The sequence below is a fragment of the Peromyscus californicus genome, unplaced genomic scaffold (assembly GCF_007827085.1).
Source record: "Peromyscus californicus insignis strain IS unplaced genomic scaffold, ASM782708v3 Scaffold_5__1_contigs__length_169319896, whole genome shotgun sequence".
Taxonomy (NCBI): Eukaryota; Metazoa; Chordata; class Mammalia; order Rodentia; family Cricetidae; genus Peromyscus; species Peromyscus californicus.
The window spans coordinates 76,966,306-76,987,340 of record NW_026294573.1 but is presented as its reverse complement, the minus strand read 5'-3'; the positions used below and the strand labels follow the sequence as shown (position 1 = coordinate 76,987,340).

General features: G+C 38.1%; 1 protein-coding gene across 1 annotated transcript in view; it reads right to left on the bottom strand.

Annotated features, from left to right (window-relative positions):
- Rasef (RAS and EF-hand domain containing) overlaps positions 1–21,035 on the bottom strand; it is a 71,932-nt gene that overhangs the window by 28,274 nt on the left and 22,623 nt on the right. Inside the window, exons 4-9 of the mRNA XM_052716796.1 lie at positions 13,402–13,497; positions 8,968–9,045; positions 4,153–4,268; positions 2,743–2,811; positions 1,141–1,225; positions 191–279 (exon numbers count right to left, since the gene is read on the bottom strand). Coding sequence (XP_052572756.1) covers positions 191–279; positions 1,141–1,225; positions 2,743–2,811; positions 4,153–4,268; positions 8,968–9,045; positions 13,402–13,497 — 533 coding nt within the window. The remainder of the gene's footprint in view (positions 1–190; positions 280–1,140; positions 1,226–2,742; positions 2,812–4,152; positions 4,269–8,967; positions 9,046–13,401; positions 13,498–21,035) is intronic.

The following is a 21,035-nucleotide window of genomic DNA, read 5'->3' as shown; positions in this document are numbered from 1 at the left end:
GAAAATAACTGCCCTCTAGGAAATATGTTTACTGTTTCTTCTTTTTTGAACTTATGGACATTAATGTTAGATCATAATAAATATAAATTATTACTTAAATATATTTCCTTATTTTAATTCAGCTCAAAGATAATTTGTCTTTCAACCTCAATGTACAACTCAGATAATAATAGAAGCAGGTGCTACATACCTGTCATAGGCCAATGGTTGAGAAGAATGGTGATTAAATTTAGGACTGCTTCTAGAAATTGTATTTCCTGGTGATATGTTATTTATACGCTGTAATACACAAATATTTGTTTAGTATGCAGACATTTTCTTTACCACAGATATATGTGTTTATGCAAACCCATGCAATTTAACTCCCAAAATAACCCCAAATAAAAAGTCTATGACTCCCACATGAGCAAATATAAACATGAAAACATCATTTGGAAAGTTTCAGCAAAGCTAACAGACATAGTTTCTCTTCCTGATCAGTCTTAGCTCTTACACGGCGCTAGTGCACATTCCACAAGAGTCTGCTAGCTCCTCAGATTTGCCAGGACCCCACAACATCAGATTTGTCTCTTCTGGAAGCATAATCTTGTTGAGTGACTATTCTGCATCCTAATATGGTCCTAGACTCTCCTGCCTAAAGCTGAGTCACTAAAGTGCCATAAGAGGCTTCATTGCAAGTGCAATCTGAGGAAACTTGTTTCCTACTGGAGGGTTTAAAATCCAAAACCCAAGGCCTTCATTCTTGCAAGAATCTGCTATAGGGAAGATAAACTAGCTGCCTCTTCTTGACTGGAAACATTTTTTTATTTTTATGATCACAAGAGTTCCCACTGTTTCTTATATTTTGCTTTCCTTCTAACTAGCTCTAATATTATTAAATCCTCCAAGCCTAAAATCCCATGTTCAGCAACTTTCTCTAGTCTCTTAGAATATACAATTTAAGAGTTTGGTTAACATCGTTGCATTTATTTCTACAAATGGGCAAAACATATTTTTAATTTAGAAAATTTTTATTTTATGTCAAGAGTGTCTCATCATAAAATCAATGTGAAGTTATTATAAAATATCACATGATGTTCCTATGCCAAAACATTTGATCATGAGAAAGAACAGACTATCTTGTAAGATGACATCACATACCAAGGATCTGTTGAGCTTGCTGTAAGTGTTTTCCAGCGCACTCCTGAGGCCATCATTACTGTCATGCAGCTTCCGGTTAGCTGTTCTGTATAGGAAAGAAGTTGACAAACAGATACAGGAAGTACTAGGGGATCAATGCTCCCACTCTAATTTCAGGTAGTGACATTCACAATGTACAGATATGTCACACATTTTGTAAACTTCTATTTCCTTTCCCTTTGAACCCCAGAAACAGATACAAAGTGCAATGACTGAATTGATTAGCTCTCTTTCCTGAAGGCCTGGGAGAATTTTAAGAATAAATTTGCTGGGCTATGGCACTTGCTCTTACCTTAAATAATTCCTGTGCCAATAGGCTTAATGCAAGTCTCTGTTCTCCCAGTTCACACAACTCAGCCCCAAGCACTGATGCATCATGCTATAGCATGCTGGCTATTCCTACATCTCATTCTCTTTACACCCTGATGGTATTTCAGTATCAAGCATACACTTAGTTACTGATCTCAGACTGATTGGGGTGTAAATACGAACTTTAGTAATTACTTCATGGGATATCATGAAAGTCATTTAATATCTGCTTCTCTTGGCTAAAAAATGAGGATCACAGAGTCCCTGTCTCATAGACTATCTAATTTTCCTGTTTATAGCCACTTCATCCTTCATATCACAGCCCTGTTATCACTCCCACCACGAGCACTTTATTAACCTTCCATAGCTCTCCATGGGGGAAATGCACTTTTCCTCTGTCATACCTCTCTCCTTTGGTGATATCTGTCATTTATTTCTATGAGTAAACAGTTTCTGTCTTCCTCTTCTCTCCTAGACGCATAAGCAGAGAGTTTTTTTTCTCTGCTTCTCACTATTCTATCCTCAGTTCCAGGGGTTCCTCACCCATGAAAGCTGCTAACTGAGAAATCTACTGTATGAGTTAACAAGTAAATGAATTAATAATACTATATAAAAAGTGACTTCTGCACTTTCCACCATAGAGAGTTAATGAACATTAAAAACTGGAAACATTTGCCCAGGCCATTTAGTGGACTGGAAACCAAAGAATATACTGTATAAGTGAAACAAATGAGGGAATATCAAGATTTCTTGAGAAAGTTCCTCAGAAGACGGAATTACTACAACTTAGTTGTGAAGTTGATAGATTAGGATAGAATTTCTTAGGAAATATTTTTTTAAAAAAACAAAGAAAAGAAAACTAAAAAAAAATGTATATCTGTAGTCAGCATAATAAAGTGAGAAAGAATGACTAAATGCTATCCGATTATCCCATTCATGTGAGGATGTGAGGAGCTCTCCAGATATGCAGTAGAGAGCAAAGAAGGTGAAGACTGAATTCCTCACAGAGGAATAATACAGATAGGTGTCTGACATACGCTTTTCTGACATGGAGGGACCTTGAGAACTAGACTGCGTTAGAGTAATTTAGTTAGAGGCAGATGAGTCAGGAAGTGAAGTGGACATGCCAAATATACTGCAGTAAGAACAAACAGTGACCTGAACTCTGGACATGGCAAATAGTTAATAAAACATGTGCCACATGTAACACAAACATTAGCTAAAATGCAATGAGCATTTCATATGAGAACTTACTGGAGGATTTCAATTTGCCTCTCAAGACTACTGCGATCTTCTGTGTACTCTCGGATTATTTCCAGATCCCTGAAAAATTATACGTAAGGTTTCAGTGAGGAGAGATGAGACAGCAGGTATGAGCATGAGGCACAGCAGATCTCAGCACTAGCTTCCAATCCTTACAAGCTACCATGCCTCATCTGTAAAAATCTGTCTTTTGCTGCTGAGGTAAAATCCAATTGCATATAGGAATCTAAGTTCCTCAGTCAAAAATTCTGATCCCTTTCAGAATGTCTGTAAACTAGCTTACCAGTTTTTAGTGTGTTTTTAAAGGTATTTCCTATTCAAACCATTTTTTTGTACAACAGTCTGATCATTTCTTCCCAAGTCAGTCTTTCTTCTCTATTTCATTGTTTCTCTGACTTTCCTCTTACCTACAACATCTGTAAGACTTTTTTTTTCCATCTGTGATGTGGCGATAATAAAGGTTCCTACAAGATAGGATAGTCTATGGATGAAGGCATAAACATTAATAATGTGCTAAGGATGCTCCTGGTGGATGTCAATGTTAGTTGTGTTCGTAGATATTACTGCCACTAGGTCCTCTTGTCCTTGGTCCAACATAAGCTGACCTTTGCTCCAGTATTCACCTCCTGTATTTCCTTAACACGGGCTGAAACAAGGCAGTTACCCAGCCCTGATGTTGCTAATGGTATTACTGCTGACCCTCAGTGTATACTGCTTAACTTTTTGTCTTGGCTTTCCCAACTGAACTTGAAATTTTTAAAGGGCAACAGTATGTTTCTTTTATTTTATATATGCTGAACTCACAATCCAGAAAGAACATATCCAGTAAAAGTTGTACAGTTTAATACTACAAAGCCTTAATTCTGATTGAAGTATGAAAATGAATAAAACCATTTCCCCCAAATGCCCAAATTTACTCTCTGTATATGCATACATCTTTATCTCTTACATAGAATGCCTGACTCTGATTATGAGAGGTTCTAAGTTATTAACACCAATACCTCAAAACAAATGCACTGAATAATTAATAACTCTTATTCTTATGTTTTACACCAGCATTCCTATTTGAAAAGCACTTTTAACAGAAGATTGTATTTACACAGTATTTTCTTCCCCCAGCCCCCTAAACCAAACATTTGTCAAGTCCTGCACTATCCTACGAGGCAAATAATCAAATAGTTACTCTTTTAAAAAGATTAAGCATGCATACACACACACACACACACACACACACACACACACAGAGAGAGAGAGAGAGACATGGAAATTTGTCATTAAATGTACCATAATTAGAAATATATATATGTATATATACATATATATATATATATATATATATATATATATATATAATTTTCCCCAAAGTTAATGAATGACTCTCTATTATGAATAGTTTCCTACCGTTCAGAATTCAGACTCTGGTCGGCAAAATCACTTTTCAAAGCATCTAGTTCACTCTGAAGGAAGGCTACATTTGTCTGGGCTTCCAAAAGATCTTTCTTGAGTTTTTGATTTTCCTAAAGAAAATGAACCAAGAGGGACATTAGACTCAGAGTTTCTTGCTTCTAGAAAAATGAAGCAGTACATAGTATAACCCCATACAAATAAAGCTCCTGCCTTTCTTCAGTTTTTCACATCTTCCTATTCACAGAACCAATTATATACTCAAATATTGTACATTATGAAAGTTTAAAATGGTTTTTCATTTAGTACCTGACACCAGTCCCAAATTATAATAAACAAGGTCTGGTAATAATGCACTCATATTATTAGAAAATTAATCAAGATGAAATATATAAACACCTTCCCAAAATTAGTTATACTGGTTGCTTTTAATAATAAATACTATCATCTAATTTGTTTGAAAATGTAATTAATAATAGACAGGTATAGTTATCAAATTTTACATTTTTCTTTTTCTTTTTTCTATTTATTTATTTATTTATTTATTTATTTATTTATTTATTTATTTATTTATTGGTCTTTCGAGACAGGGTTTCTCTGTGTAGCTTTGCGCCTTTTCCTGGAACTCACTTGGTAGCCCAGGCTGGCCTCGAACACACAGAGATCCTCCTGGCTCTGCCAGGCTGGCCTCGAACACACAGAGATCCTCCTGGCTCTGCCTCCCGAGTGCTGGGATTAAAGGTGTGCACCACCATCACACAGCTACATTTTTCTTTAAAAGAGAAATCACTGGACACTTGTGGTTCAAATAGTTGATTGTGCACACAGATGGTCTATTTCCCCTTCCCAGAAAACCTCATGAATATGAAATTACATTGGAAACAAACCATTTACAGTTAAAGGAATGGAAGAAGGGATCATGAATTGCCAAATTACTTAAACACATTTCTAGAAATTGGAGACTAGATGATGGGTGCCACCCCAAAGAAGAGTTAGGAAAGACAATGGGTAATGTGGGGATATAATAACTTTAGACAAACTGCTGTGGAGCCTCCATGGGACTGGACTAGGCCCTCTGCATAAGGGAGACAGTTGTGTAGCTTGATCTGCTTAAGGGGCCCCCTGGCAGTGGCATCAGGATCCATCCCTGGTGCATGAGCTAGCTTTTTGGAGCCCAATGCCTATGGTGGGACACTTTGCACAGCCTTGATGCAGGGGGAGGGGCTTGTACCTGCCTCAATTGAATGTACCAGGCTCTGTGGACTCCCCATGGGAGACCTTTCCTTGTTGGAGGAGGGAATGGGGGATAGGTTGGGGGGAAGATGGGAGGGGCAGGAGGAGGGAGAAGGGGATCTGTGATTGGTATGTAAAATGAACTAAAAAATTCCTTAATTAAAAAGAAGAGTGTACCCCACACCACAAAGCTTTTCCCCCAGTTTCCAGGTGTAGAAGTGACACAGAACCTTTTAAGAAGAAAAGCCAAGTAGGTGTTCCTTAGGTCAGTTGGGGTGCTGTATATGGAAGTGATTTTTGGAGGTCAGTTGCTGCTCCCTGTTTACACTTCTGGCTCCATGCTTCAACTGTCTACTAGGAGGTCCACAGTGAAGCTAAGCTGACACTGTCCCATGATCTTGAATCCCTACAACTCTGAAATAAATAAAACCTTTTCCTTATAAAGTAAGCCTGCCTCCAGTATGTAATCATGCTAATAAAATGCACCAAGGCAGCATTCTAAAAACAAATGTTTAGGAGGTCCTGCAGAAGAAAACAAGAGAGGCCAAGTGGCCACATCAAGGTAGAATGAAAAGTGGAACTAGGGGGCTAGAGAGGTGGCTCAGGAGTAAAGGATTCTTGTTGCTCTTCCAGAGGATCTGTGTTCTATTCCCAGAACCCACATGGTGACTCACAATCATCAGTAACTACAGTTCCAGGGGATCCAATGCCCTCTCTTGGCCTTTATGAACACCAGGAACACATATGGTGCAGAGACATACATTCAGGAAATATACCCATATACAGAAAGTAAAAATAAATAAATACTTTAAAAGGAGAGGGCAGGGAAAAGAAATTAAAATGAACTGTGCATGGTAGCACTTGTCTTTAATTACAACACTGAGGAGGTGGAGACAGGTGGATCTCTGTGAGTTTGAGGCCAATCTGATCTACATAATGTTTCTACTCACTTAGTCATTTAGACAAACTTTCAAGGAAATGTGTGTGTGTGTGTGTGTGTGTGTGTGTGTGTGTGTGTGTGTGTGTGTCTGTCTGTCTGTCTGTCTGTCTCCAATAACATATCAAAGGTATAGTGACCAGCACTGGTCTATCATAGTTTAGTAACAAATGCCACATACAAAAATAAAGAATGATATTAAGAATTTAAATTTTTTAAACTTTAACAATGTACAATATTTGAATCAATAATTGGTTCTTTGAACAAGAAGATTTGAAGAACAGGGAAAGTTAAGAGTGTGAGAGTTATGTACTGCTTCATTTTTCCCAGAAACAAGAAACACTGAGTGTAATTCATTTAAGGAAATATTATGTTATAATGAAGTAAAAAAATTCAGGACCACAGCCTAGGAGTAAGCCCACCCACAATGAACTCTGCCTTCCCATATCAATCACCAATTAAGAAAATGTCTGACAGGCTTGCCTATAGGCATATATATATATATATATATATATATATATATATATATATATAGAGAGAGAGAGAGAGAGAGAGAGAGAGAGAGTACATATATATGTATATCAAGATTAAAACAATCCAATAAAAATTGTCATTTCATGACCTCCAAAATCAATATTTTCAAGGGAAAATAAAGAACTTTACAGTAATGGTGACATAACAAAGATGGTTGAGTATTTTTGTACCACCTAGTTCTATAAGAACTTGATATAAGTTGCAGTTATTGGATCTGGCTATAGGCAAGCCTGGCAGACATTTTCTTAATTGGTGATTGATGTCAGAGAGCACAGCCCATTGTGGGTGGGCTTACTCCTGGGCTGTAGTCCTGGGCTCTATAAAAAAAAAAAGAAAGAAAGAAAGAAAGAAAGAAAGAAAGAAAGAAAGAAAGAAAGAAAGAAAGCAGGCTGAGGAACACAGAGGAAGCAAACCCATTAGCAGCACTCCCCCATGCCCTCTACATCAGATCCTGACTCCACATTCCTACCCTGCTTGAGTTCTTGCCCTCACTGCTTTTGATAAACTGTTATACAGAACAATATGTGAAATAAACCCTTCCCAAGTCACTTTTGGTCATGGTATTTCATCATAGTAATAATAACCCTAACTAAGAATCCTTTAAAACAAGAAACCAGGAACAGAGTCAGAGAATCCAAGAAAGCAAGCAACTCTTCATGAAAGTCATGATCAAAATTGTGGTAATATATTGTGTTCCCCCAATATATTGTGCACTCTAATAAACTTATCTGGGGTCAGAGGACAGAACAGCCACTAGATAGACATAGAGGCCAGAAAATGGTGGCACACACACCTTTAATCCTAGCATTCTGGAAGCAGAAATCCATCTGGATCTCTGTGAGTTCAAAGCCACACTGAAAACAGCCAGGCCTGGTGACACGTGCCTTTAATCCCAGGAAGTGATGGCAGGAAGCAGAAAGGTATACTAGGCATGAGGACCAGGAACTAGAGCCTGGTTAAGCTTTTAGGCTTTTAGCAGTAGTTCAGCTGAGATCCATTCGGGTGAGGACACAGAGGCTTCCAGTTTGAGGAAACGAGATCAGCTGAGGAATTGGCGAGGTGAGGTTAGCTGTGGCTGGTTCTTTTCTCTGATCTTCCAGCATTCACCCCAATACCTGGCTCCGGGTTTGTTCTTATTAATAAGACCTTTTAAGATTCGTGCTACACCAAATAAAGACAACTACGATGCAGTGTCGGGAACGGCTGAGACTGTGAGGCTAGGAAAATTCTCTCCTAAGTGGGATAATGACAACTGACTAGATAGAAAGCTATGCAATCTCAGCTCAAGAGTCAGAGTAAGCAAAACACTTTTAATATTCGAGAGTAATATAAAATAAAACCAAATCAGAGGTAAATGTTACTGATTTTTGCAACAGAGAAAACAAACAGAAACAGGAACATACAGAAAAGGCCTAAGGAAAAGCTGAAGGCAGGGAAAATCACACGTACAAAAGCAGGGACGCTTCTAAAGGCATGAGGTTAACCAAAGTAAGATAGCATTCAATACTGTGTGCACATTACTTTAAGTAAATTAACTTTAAAAAAAAATCTACTCATAAGTGATATTTAATAAGAGGGGTCTTATAGTTACTCAAATAGATTTTCTGTAATTATACTATCAGTTTCTCTTAAAACTTTTATTCCAGAATCACAGAAACAACAAATAGCATGCATATGTACATGTTGTCTGTGTTGGTTCATTTTCTGTCAACTTGATACAAGTTAGAGTCATTTGGTGACAGGTAATCTCAACTTAGAAAACACCTCCATCAGACTGGAGTAGAGGCAAATCTGTTGGGCATTTTCCTGATTAATGATAGATGTGGATGGACCCACTGTGCATGGTGACATCCCTGGGCAGGTGGTCCTAGGGATGTAAGAAAGCAGGCCATGGGCATAAAGCAGTAAGCAGTGTTCTGCCTTGGTTTTTGCTTCTCTTCCTACCCTAGCTTCCCCTGGTGATGGACTGTTACTTGAGAGCTGTCAGATGGAATACACTTTCCTCCCCAAGTTGCATTTGGTCACGGTGCTTTATCATACTTAGAGAAAAATAACAAAGACACTATCTAAAAGGAAATAAATTTCTTCCAGTGAAGGGTGATTCTTACCATTGTTAAATCATAAATTTGTTTCTTTAATGCTGTCACATCTTGCTTTTGACTTATGTGTCTTGACTGTTCTTCAAGCTGAAAGAGCAAACAAAAGATAGGTATTTGGAAACTCATTTAGAAGCATTTTGGTGAAGATTAAAGATATGCTTGAATATTAATGTGGGAATTCTAGCAGTTTTCAATTTTTAACATCTTATGGATTTACAAATCACTAAATGACAAAATCTATAATATTCAAGATTTTTTTAAATAATACAAACAATTTGAGAGGGACTTTTATTATTAAATGTATTTTCTTTAAAGCACTGCAAAAGTCATTTTGGAAACCACTCCATAATAAAACAACCTAATCCTTTCTTTCCTTATTTGCTAAAAGAATATGGGCATTCTCTTTCATCCTGTATGCTTAACACTTTGTTTTACTTTGTAATATTCTTACCTCCTGTTAGAGTGTGGGAATTTTTTTTATTGTTGATTGAGATAGTCTCATATCATACAGGCTGGCCTCAATTTTGCTTACTTTGCTGAGGCTGGCTTTGAACTCCTGACAATCCTACCTCTCAAGTGCTGGACATATAGATAAGTAGTAGAAACAGAGGTGTTCATTACCACAATCTTGGGCTTTTAACTCTGTATTTGGCTCTGTGTTTCTCATTTAATAAGACCTGTTAAGATTCCTGCTACAACCATCAGCTATAAAATTTTTTTTAAAAAATGAGTGTTAATGTCAGACTCTCCTGTTTTCTTCATAGTGAACTTTAAAAATGCTTACAATAATAAATGAAATCACTAATATCTAAGCACATAAGCATGATGTGAAGCTAGACATGCACAGAGAGAGAATAAATTATAAATGTGCATACATGAGGTCTGCTTGCTGGCTGATACATTCATACCAGAATTCAAGAATATCTAAAACAAAAATAACTTTCCCATGAGTCAGCTGTGGTGGTATACAACTGTGAACCCAGAATTGGAAGGAACAGGCAGGAAGAGCATAAGTTTAGAGCCAGCCTAGGATACACAATGAATTCAAGGCCAACCTGAGAAATAGATTAAGACTATGTCTCAAAAGGAAATGTCAAAAAAAGGGGGGGCCCAAAGTACCACATTTTCTTAGTACTGCAAACAAAAACAAAAAGACTTGACTCCGAAGAAGTAACTTCCCAGATCTGTGAGGTTTTGTTTGCAGGTGTCCTCAAACAGAGGGCTTCTGCACTAGCCAAAAGGTTTACCAGATTTCATCATGCTCATGTGCTTTACCTATGAGCATTACCCATCTTGCCAGAAGCTATCATGTGACAAGACTTCCATGTGACTAATTGTGACTGACAGATGCATATTAACTGGGTTTGTTGTCTGGTGAAGACTGTCTCATTTTCTAGGCATTGCCTTCTGCTAGATTGCTTTCTTTTCATATACCCTTTGTATTGACTCTCCTCCAGAGCAGGAGGCAGATCTGGATCCAGCCTTCTACATGTGTTTATCTAGTTTACTTAGCACCACTTGCTAAGAAAGCCTGTTGATTCTCCAATAATGTCCATTGATCTGTGTGTCTTTCAATATGCCACTTCTGTGTTGTTTTCTATTACTATGCCTGTAGTATAATTTGAACTTAAAATTGGTTATCACAACATATCTAATAAAAAGAGAGATGCATTATAACTTCACAGAAGAAAATTATGAAGGAAAAAAAACCTAAGACTCTCAGAATAATGGCAGTCACAATACTCTTTAAAGTATTTTCTTTATAATTTTTGAGAGCACTTAACATTCTCTCCGATAAATAGTTTTACTGTTCTATACAGCAAACATACTACCAAGTGGGCAAGAAGTCTGAAAGGAAAGTAACACAGATTCTACCAGCTGGATAATTTTGAGCAGGCCACATTCATCCTATCTGGAACTTAGTCCTCATTTAATACGATCCTCAAAAGTGAGTTCATATTTAGCATTTCAAACTCAGTGAATGATCTTAATAAATTATAGTCAATAAAATAACAATTACTACAGTTAGTCAGGATAATTCATTATTAAAACTATGTTTTAAATGAGAAGTTAAGGATTGAAAATATTAAGAAAATACTTCTATGTGTTATACGGAAAAAATGGTATAATTTCAATGAGGGCTCAGGTCAGGCCTCATCATCCTCACTTATGATCTCTCACTGTTAGGACCTCATCATATGTTATATCAGGTAACAATTTCCACATCTATCCTTGCAATGTAAAGAGCTGGGAACTCATAGAAATAAATGAAGACAATGACTAGAAGAGTCCATGGATAAGCTGATTCATAATTCTGGAATCTATTCATAGTATGATGGTCTAGTTATTATTTAAAACAACTACATATAAGATAAACATGGTTTAATTGCTTTATAGAGAACTCCTAGATGATTCTCAGTCACTGCAGAGACTGAGATGATCATGGGTTACAATGGCAAGTTAACTGTAACTTAACTTTTCTTAACTGCTAGTGATGCTTATGTTAAGGGCAGTCTCATTTGGGGTGCCACATGTTACTGGGGAAATATGGTTCCCCTGTTGAGGGTCTTAGTCTCAATAACAAACAAATTAAATAAGAGACTCAAAAGAAATCAAAAGGACAATTTTACTATAATTTAAAGGAAAAATCTTAGACAGGTAAGCCTTAATTTTTGCAGCTGCTCAGGGGAGAAAGATGTTTAAAAGGAAGGCATGCCCTTTGGGTAAGACTGGTATATTCAGCAATGGAGGTCTGCCACAATGCAGACAAGTGCCCCATGGCAAAAAAAATGTGGTGGGGAGGAGTTGAGAGAAAGAATAAGGCGGCCTTAGACTGCATTGGGAAAAGCATGCCTAGAACAGACATGGAAGAAAACAAAAGTTAGGCTTTCCTGGGTAATTAAGAAAAGCTGGCCGGGCGGTGGTGGCGCACGCCTTTAATCCCAGCACTCGGGAGGCAGAGCCAGGCGGATCTCTGTGAGTTCGAGGCCAGCCTGGACTACCAAGTGAGTTCCAGGAAAGGCGCAAAGCTACACAGAGAAACCCTGTCTCGAAAAACCAAAAAAAAAAAAAAAAAAAAAGAAAAGCTGGCAGAGGAAAGGAAGCTCCATGGATGCCACTCAGTAAGCACTGCACAGAAGGCAGTTTCTGGGAAGGATAACTCCATTATCTTATATTAAACGGTTAATCATCCCTCCCATCTCTTTAGCATGGCATTAGGTGAATCCACCTTCCTGAAGGGTGATCCCTTAAACCAGGAGACTCCCTGGCCCAACTGGATTAACTCTTAATATTTTGGGTAACATAGAATGGTAGGTTTCTATACAAGTTAAGTTAAATAGATTGTATGCTCTTGACCGGAAGGAAATGGCCTTCCCTTAATGGCCCTCTGATGATACTGAAGTATTTAATTTTTAGTTCTGTTTACTTAAGCTATTCCCACTACTTGTGGAAACAACCACAAGTTATATGTGGTTGTGAGCTTAAGATGTGATATCTTAAGTTATATAAGATGTGAGCTTAATTCTGAGATAGATCCATCTTATAGTGACAGGTGAGAGTTTACTTCTGCATATGGGGATGTGAATTTGTAGCATGATGTCAATAACACTACAAGCATCTGCACCACGGAAGCTGGTAAGGGCTACAAAACTCCCCTGTCCCACTGCCCCACTCCAGAGTCACTCATTAACATGTATAAGCCTATCTGAGAGTACAAAGAACCTGTTCATTGGAACCAAGAAGGAGAATACCAGTAATCAAACATGCTTTTGCTTGTTTCCACAAATGTTTTCTTACTTCTCAATGATCAGGTGATTGTTAGACCTGGAACTTTCTACTTAAAAGACAATTTTTATTTCACTTAATATTTACTAAATATCTGCTATGCACATTATAGTAAGCTAAGAACACAGGGATACCTGGCATAGACAGACAATGTTTCAATAAGGAACACACTTTCCTCTGCATGCAGGGGATTCCCTCAAAGCACTTGGTGAATGAAAAGTAAAGAAGTAGGTTTGATGAACTGTTCAAGGATAAGACTTTTTTTTTTTTTTTTTTTTTTGGTTTTTCGAGACAGGGTTTCTCTGTGTAGCTTTGCGCCTTTCCTGGGACTCACTTGGTAGCCCAGGCTGGCCTCGAACTCACAAAGATCCACCTGGCTCTGCCTCTCGAGTGCTGGGATTAAAGGTGTGTGCGACCACCGCCCGGCAAGGATAAGACATTTTATTATTCCCATGTTATAAGTCAGATGGTCCAAGAGCTAGAAGAACTATGGGGAGGGGGCTTTAAAAATCAGAGTCTCTCAAGGAGTTAAACTGACTCAGTAATGTCATTCTTTCTTCTGCTTCAACATAATTCTAAATGTTTTTCATTTTCAATGTCTTAGACACAGTGAGATACTAAAGCTATTTCCAGAATGTCTATATGCCATGTACATACCTTTTTTAACTTTTTAATGGTCACCTGTAGGTCTCCCACTTCTGTTTCATACTGACGTCTGAGGTCACTGAGGGCTTCCTCTGCTTTGCGTTTTTCCTAGAGGGAAAATGAAAGACATCATTTAGGTAATTTCTGTCTCTTAAATGGCCTTCAAATTCTCATAGGCATGAAGTATTTCATATCAAGCTAAACTGACAAAAATGCTCCTAGCCGGGCGGTGGTGACGCACGCCTTTAATCCCAGCACTCGGGAGGCAGAGGCAGGTGGATCTTTGTGAGTTCGAGGCCAGCCTGGTCTACAGAGCGAGATCCAGGAAAAGGCGCAAAGCTACACAGAGAAACCCTGTCTCAAAAAACCAAAAAAAGCCGGGCGGTGGTGGCGCACGCCTTTAATCCCAGCACTCGGGAGGCAGAGCCAGGCGGATCTCTGTGAGTTTGAGGCCAGTCTGGTCTACAAAGTGAGTTCCAGGAAAGGCGCAAAACTACAGAGAAACCCTGTCTCGAAAAACCAAAAACAAAAAACAAAAAACAAAAAACAAAAACAAAAAAAAAATGCTCCTAAACAGGAAGGGTGAAACTAAATGGCAGAAGGATACCAGGATGTTTTAGGTGTGCAGGAGTGCTGGACTTGAGACCTACAAAAATGGAAGAACTACAGAATGTCAAGATTCGCACATCATCCTGATGTACAGTCTCTAAGACTGTAGCACCGTGATAATACCACAGCATACCAGTGAATCAGTTAACCATTGCTCTCAAAAGATATAGTACAGCTGTGGGATCCAGTGAACACATACATCCTATGATGGCTCAGGACCTGTTATCCTATCCTTTCCATTTTACCTGAATTCAAATCACATCATCATAAATGTCTATGGAGCAACTGTGATAGGCTGGGAGAGTTCCTTAACAGGGGTATAGTCTGAGAAATGTTATTAGGTGGCTTTGTCCTTGAGTCAACATGATGAAATGCACTAACACCAAGAAAGGTGGCTACAACCTCCCCAGGCATTAATGATGGGAGTGGAGACACTGTTACATAGCACATGACTGTATGTTGCACACTCCGATGTGTCCCATTGAGTTTCCCTGTAGATGACAGTAACAAAAAGGCACACCAGAGGGCGCAGGGACTGCTATGCAGACATCTCTACTGAGGTGGGAGGAATGGACTTGGGTAGAAGACTGGAAACTTTCCAAGCTGCTGGCTACATGCTGGAAAACAGAGTCTGTGAAAAAGCTGAGTAACATATAAGGGATCTATAAAAGACAACAATGACCCCATCACGGTCTTTTGGAACAGGACTTTTATATTACAGATCCATTAGCTGTCTTTTTCTGTCCCAAAAGCCACTGAGCCCCCTTGCAGTTTGTCCCTTATGACAAAGAGACAGGCAAGCACCTGCAGGAACAGGAGAAAAGCAAACCAAGTCACTCATTTCCCCACCCAGAGTGGACTTGCAAGACAAAGCTGATTAGCTGTGCTGTGAACTTGCAGCACCTCCCCCTTGAAGCTGCAAGACAAGTTTATGGTCAGGCCAGGTCAGGCTAGATCACAGCTTGTTGGGAATAAAAGAACAAACCCAAGACTCTAGTGACAACAAAGCAGTTTTTAATAATATACAATTCTGCAGAAAGAGACACTAGCATAAAGGAAAAGCAAAATAGCTAGTGTGCTGATTTGGCTCAATACGGTGATTTTTTTTTTTAAGTCCCCAGATATTGGGAAATTCCTGTCCTCTTCTTACATAGGCTGACTTGCCCCCTTATCAAATCCACCATCTTAATTGATTTAATGCACAAAGCCTTTTCTGATGAATAATTTGGAGCTTGAGATTGCCCTTTTCTGATCTTAGACTCAGTCACTTATCAGATTATGTGTAACTTCCCAACTCTTAAAGAGTTTTGATATGAACAGGTGCCACTGGACAGCTAGGGGTGAGAGGACCCATCTCCTCCTACTTATCTATAACTCTGTTGAACTCTAAGTGCTCCCCATACTTAAAATGGACAATGGCAATTTATTTCTTTCAAGTCTCTTTTCTCTCTTTTACTCTCATTGGTCCTATTTTCAGATTGTTTTAATTATTTTTGTTGCTGTTGTTAACTCATTCGCAATGGTAGTTAATCCTTGAGGGGTATTTGTGATTGTCTTATCAGGAGCTGTGCTCTTGCTAATCAAGGCATAACATCTTCCACAAAGTATGACACAAACATCTCCTTCTCGGTTAGTGTCATTAAGTCGATTCTCCCAAGCCATTCAGTTAAAGATATTCCTTCAAGATCATTCCTAGTATATTCAATAAATCCTTGTTAATTAAAACAAATGGTCATTTCAGTCGACATTCTTGTCTACTGCTGACCCTTAGAATATAGCCAATTCAAACCCTGTAGCTATTTGGTTTTTAGCATTACTTTGGAACTCCCCCGGTAACTCCTATAGAGTCAACATAGACATCAAATAATCTAGGCATTGGGGCTGGAGAAATGGCTGAGCAGTTAAGGTTACTAGTTGCTTTTGCAGAGGACCTGAATTTGGTTCCTACCACTCACATGGCAGATTACAACCATTTGTACCTCCAGTTCCAGGGGATCTCATGCTCTTTTCTGGCCTCCATGGGCACCAGGCATGCACACAGTGCAAAGAAATACATGCAAGCAAGACATTTATACACACAAAATAAAAATAAGTAAATGTTTTTAAACCTCTTTGCACTGGAATTGGCTTCACTAAGCAAAGGTGAATTGAATACCAAAGTTAAGGGTAAAGAACTACTGAACCAACATGCATGTCCTAAGGAAGTCAGGTGGTGACATGAATAAAGGTTCACCTGTATACAGTACCACCAAAAGTCAGCTCAGGAGACAATGAGGGTCCCTTTGTTGCTTCGGACATCCAGGATATCGGTATAGACTCAAAAAACAAAGAGTCAGAAGAAGACACATTCAAAAACTGAAAAACTATATATATAATAATACCTAAGGGGAAAAAATGTTCAGTATCCTTAGAAACTAGGAAAATGCAATTCAGAACAACTCTGAGATTTCATTAGACCCAAGTCATAATAGCTAAGATAAGCACAACTACCAACATACAATAAATGCTGGACCGGATGTAAAGAAAACAGAGCCCTCATTCATTGTTGTTGGGATTGCAAACTAGTATAGCCTATATGGAAATCAGTACAGAAAATTAACAAAAAACTAAAATAATTCTACACATAGCCCATTCCATTCTTTAGCATATGCCCAAAGGACTTGACCCCACAGATACTTGCTTAGCCACGTACATTGATGCTCTATTCACAATAGATAGGAAAAAGAAACAACCTAAATGTCCTTCAACTGAGGAATGGATAAGGAGTGAAAATGTGATTCATATTCACATGATGGAATACTACTCAACTGTAATAAAAAGTGAAATCATGAAACCTGCAGGTAAGTGGATGGAAGTAGAAAAAATTATATTGAGTGAGGTAACCCAGACACACAAAAAGAAAAATGCATGTTCTCTCTCATCTGTCGTTCCGAGATTCAAATCTTCAGATGTGAGTATTTAGCCTGAAATAATCACAGAAACTAGGAAAGTAAAAATGTACCAAGAGGGCAGGAGTTGGTACTAGAGAGGGGAATAGCAATCTACAAGTGACATAAATGGGAAAATGGGAAAAATGGTGGAGGCTTTAATTGAAGAAGAGAAAGAAAGTCAATACAGTAGGAAAGAGGGAGGCAAAATAACACTACAACTTTTGGAGGGAAAACATAAGAATCATTAGCCTTTATTTATCAAAAAGGACATATAATACATATAGATGCATATGTATACATATAAAACTTAAATCTTCAATATGTCACTTGGGCTTACAATGCTCTCCACAAGAGCCATGAATTAACAAAATCCTCAATACCAGGAATGAAAAACCCTCTTTCAAGTTAGGGGAGTCCAAGAGACTCCAAAAACAATATGGGCTATTGTGCTGCCCTTGGTTTCCTCTCAGAGTTTTATGTAAGTCCTTATTACTGAAGATGTCATATACTTTGTATGGGCCTATAATCCAAAAATCTTTTCCCTGGGGAATAACATTTTTTGTGGTGGAACTGAATTGAATTGAAGACCCTTATTATTAATCCACATACCTATGAACATCTGATTTTTGACAAAGAAGCCAAAACTGTACCATGGAAAAAAGAAAGCATCTTCAACAAATGGTGCTGGCATAACTGGATGTCAACATGTAGAAGGCTGCAAATAGATCCATACCTGTCACCATGCACAAAACTTAAGTCCAAGTGGATCAAAGACCTCAACATAAATCCAGTTACACTGAACTTGATAGAATGGAATAACTTTCATAATACCAGATATTGCTATAGAAGCTGCCAAGGAAGAGATGCAACCAAAGTCCTACTCAACTGTGAGCTTATATACCACAAACATGACCAGCATGGCATGTTATCTCTAAGGGTACAATTGTGGCACAAATTTGTTGGTGGTAACCAACAGCTGTCTAATTGTACTTATAGGCCACTCAACAGCAGGAAAATCATGTTTCGTACTGGAGACTTATCCAACTACCCATGGCTAGTGAGGTCATGAACCTTAGAAGAGAACCTTTTTACCACTTTACTAAACCAGCATAATTCCTAACTGCATTCTAAATACTCATCCTAACAGCCAAAAATAAGTGTAGCTACTGTTTTCCCTCACACCCCAACCCCACTCCCCCACATCAAAGAAGCATCTCCTTGCAACTGAAGACCAGTGTGGAAAACCACAAATGGTCAAAATACAGAGAACAATCAACTGTGAAGTGCCCAGTCACAATGGATACACATAAAGCACAACTCATGAATGTACAGCTCAGGGATCTGATGTGGGATGTCTGAAGTGGGATCTCTTTCTGTACAGTGTGAATATATGTTGCTCTGATCTGTTGATAAATAAAGCTGTTTGGCCAATGATGAGGCAGAATAATGTTAGGCAGTACATTCAAACTGGAGAGACAGGGGAAGAAAGGAGAGTGAGGCAGATGCTGCAAGCCACCAGAAGCAAGATGTGAAAGTAACAGTAAGCCATGAAGCCACGTGGCAATATATAAATTAATAGAAAGTAGCTGAGTTAAGTTTTAAGAGCTAGCTAGCAAGAAGCCTGACCCATAGGCCATACAGTGTGCAAATAATATAAGCCTCTGTGTGTTTACTTGGGACCAAGCAGACATGGGTGGTAGAGATTCATTCCAACCAGTGTCTGGGTAGGACCAGAGAAACTTCCAGCTATAGGGATCATCACGAAAGAGAGAAAAGAAATATTGTAAAAGCCAGAAGAATGGAAAATCTGCTGAGAGAGTGTATCTCCTAGAAAGACAGAGAAGCTACACCCATGATATCGAAACACCATCATGACCTGAACAAAACTGGAACAAGGACAACACGAATAAGCATGCTAAGATGGAGGGGAGACAAAAAAAACAAAACTCTAGACAAAAAACTACTAAGGAATGATGAAGGAGAGAATTAGTCTTCCTTGGGGATGAGACCTTTAACTGTTACCTAATACCAAGCAGTCAGCCCAAAAATCTGTATACATACAAGCCTGTATACACATGAGCAACACTAAGCAGACTCAGCATGTTGTATTTATATATAAATGCACATACATGTAACAGTAACAATTAAAGAGGAATTTGAAAGGAAATGAAGGTTGAGGACATGATAGGAGTTTGGCAGAGAAAAAGAGAAAGGGGTATATGATGTAATTATATTTATTTTAAACTTTTTTAAAAGTAATAAAATTGATGTTTAATGCAGAAAATCTCAGAAAACACTGAAGTACATTAAGGAAAAAATTAATCAGTGATAGACATTAATAATTGCTGTTCACTATCTTTTCATATTTTCTTAATAAAAATGATGTCATTGACCAAAAAAAAGGCCAAAATATAAAAAGCAAAATCCCCCACTTGCAGTAACCAGACCCCAATTGCTAGGCACCTAACCCAACAGCTTTGTGATTTTTTTTTTTTATAAAAAAATAATGCCTAACTCCTAATGGTTCCAGGGCCTTACCATAAACTATCAGTCCCTGGAATGATAAACGGTATGATAAAATACTGCCTAACTGGACAGTGAACTGAGCTGCTTACCTCCTATGTACCCAAACATGAATCCATAAAAGGGGTCAGTTCTGCTCTGATAAATATTGCAGATCATTCCCAGCATCACAAAACTAAATAATTATCTCTCAATGAGCTGTAATTATGCATCACAGACACATATATAATAAAAATTTAGCAAATGGAATTCATCATTACAGATGGAATATAATATATCATAGACCGTAAAACAAGAAAGCGTTATCCAGAAGAGAATTAAAATTGCCGTTATTCATTCTAGGTGGCAGTGGTACATGCCTTTAATCCCAGCACTCACAAGGAAGAGCCAGGTAGATCTCTGTGAGTTTGAGGCCAGCCTGGTCTACAGAGCAGAGCGAGATCCAGGACAGGCACCAAAACTACACAGAGAAACTCTGTCTCAAAAAACAAAACAAAAAAATTGTCTTTATTCATAGATTTTGCTATTATCAACCCCAAAAAACTACTAGAATACATCAGAAGTTACTGAATATATATATATATATATATATATATATATATATATATATCCAGTACAATATTCAATATATACATATATAATTTTCAATACCATCAAAATAGAACAATTAGAAGCAAATCATATGTAGCATCTGCACACTGAAGACTATTAAACACTTCTGAGAAGGGAGAACTAGAGAATGGTTCATTTATAGATTAGAGTACTCAGTGCTGTTACAATGTCAATATCCTACCTTAACCTACAAATGACTGCATAGTCAAACCCACAGCAGAATGTTGTTTTAGATTTGCTTTTAAATATCAATATGTTGATTCTATGGAAAAATTAAACAGGCAAAGCAACTCTATAGAGGAATGAAATCAAGGACTGAAACCACTGGACTTCAAGACTCGCTATGAAACAACAGCTGTGGACACAGTGCATTACCGACCCAGGGGCAGAGCAGAGCCAGGACAAAAGAAGAAGCTTACACAAACACAACTAGCTGGCTTTGGCAAAGCACAAGTGTGTTCAGTACAAAATGAACAAACCATTGCTGCTTTTAACAGTACTAGAATAAGTAGATTTAAACACATACAAATGAACACTGATCAGACTGTGGAAGGTGCTATGAACACTACCAGAGTCAAAAAGTAATCATCAGTCTCACTCAGATGTGAACTCTGTGAGCTATAATAACAATTGGCCCAGCAAGAATTTGGGTAGCACAAACTGGGCAAACATGAGCTTAAAAGAAAATGAGAATAACATGCAGCAGAGCCGGTAGAGAAAGGCCAATAGATCTGGGAGGAGCTGAGGAGTGGTGAATATAATCAAAATACATTGTATGAAATTCTCAAAGAATTAATAAAAATATTTTTAAAGAGATAGGACAATAAAGATACTCAAAGGGATCTATGTGTGTGGTAAAGACAAGTAAGATAAATTATCTGAAAGGAAACAAAGAAGGCACAGAAAAAGAAAGTAACAGCCATGGTTGTGCCTATCAAAGGCAACGCTTCTCAGTACTTTACATACATCACC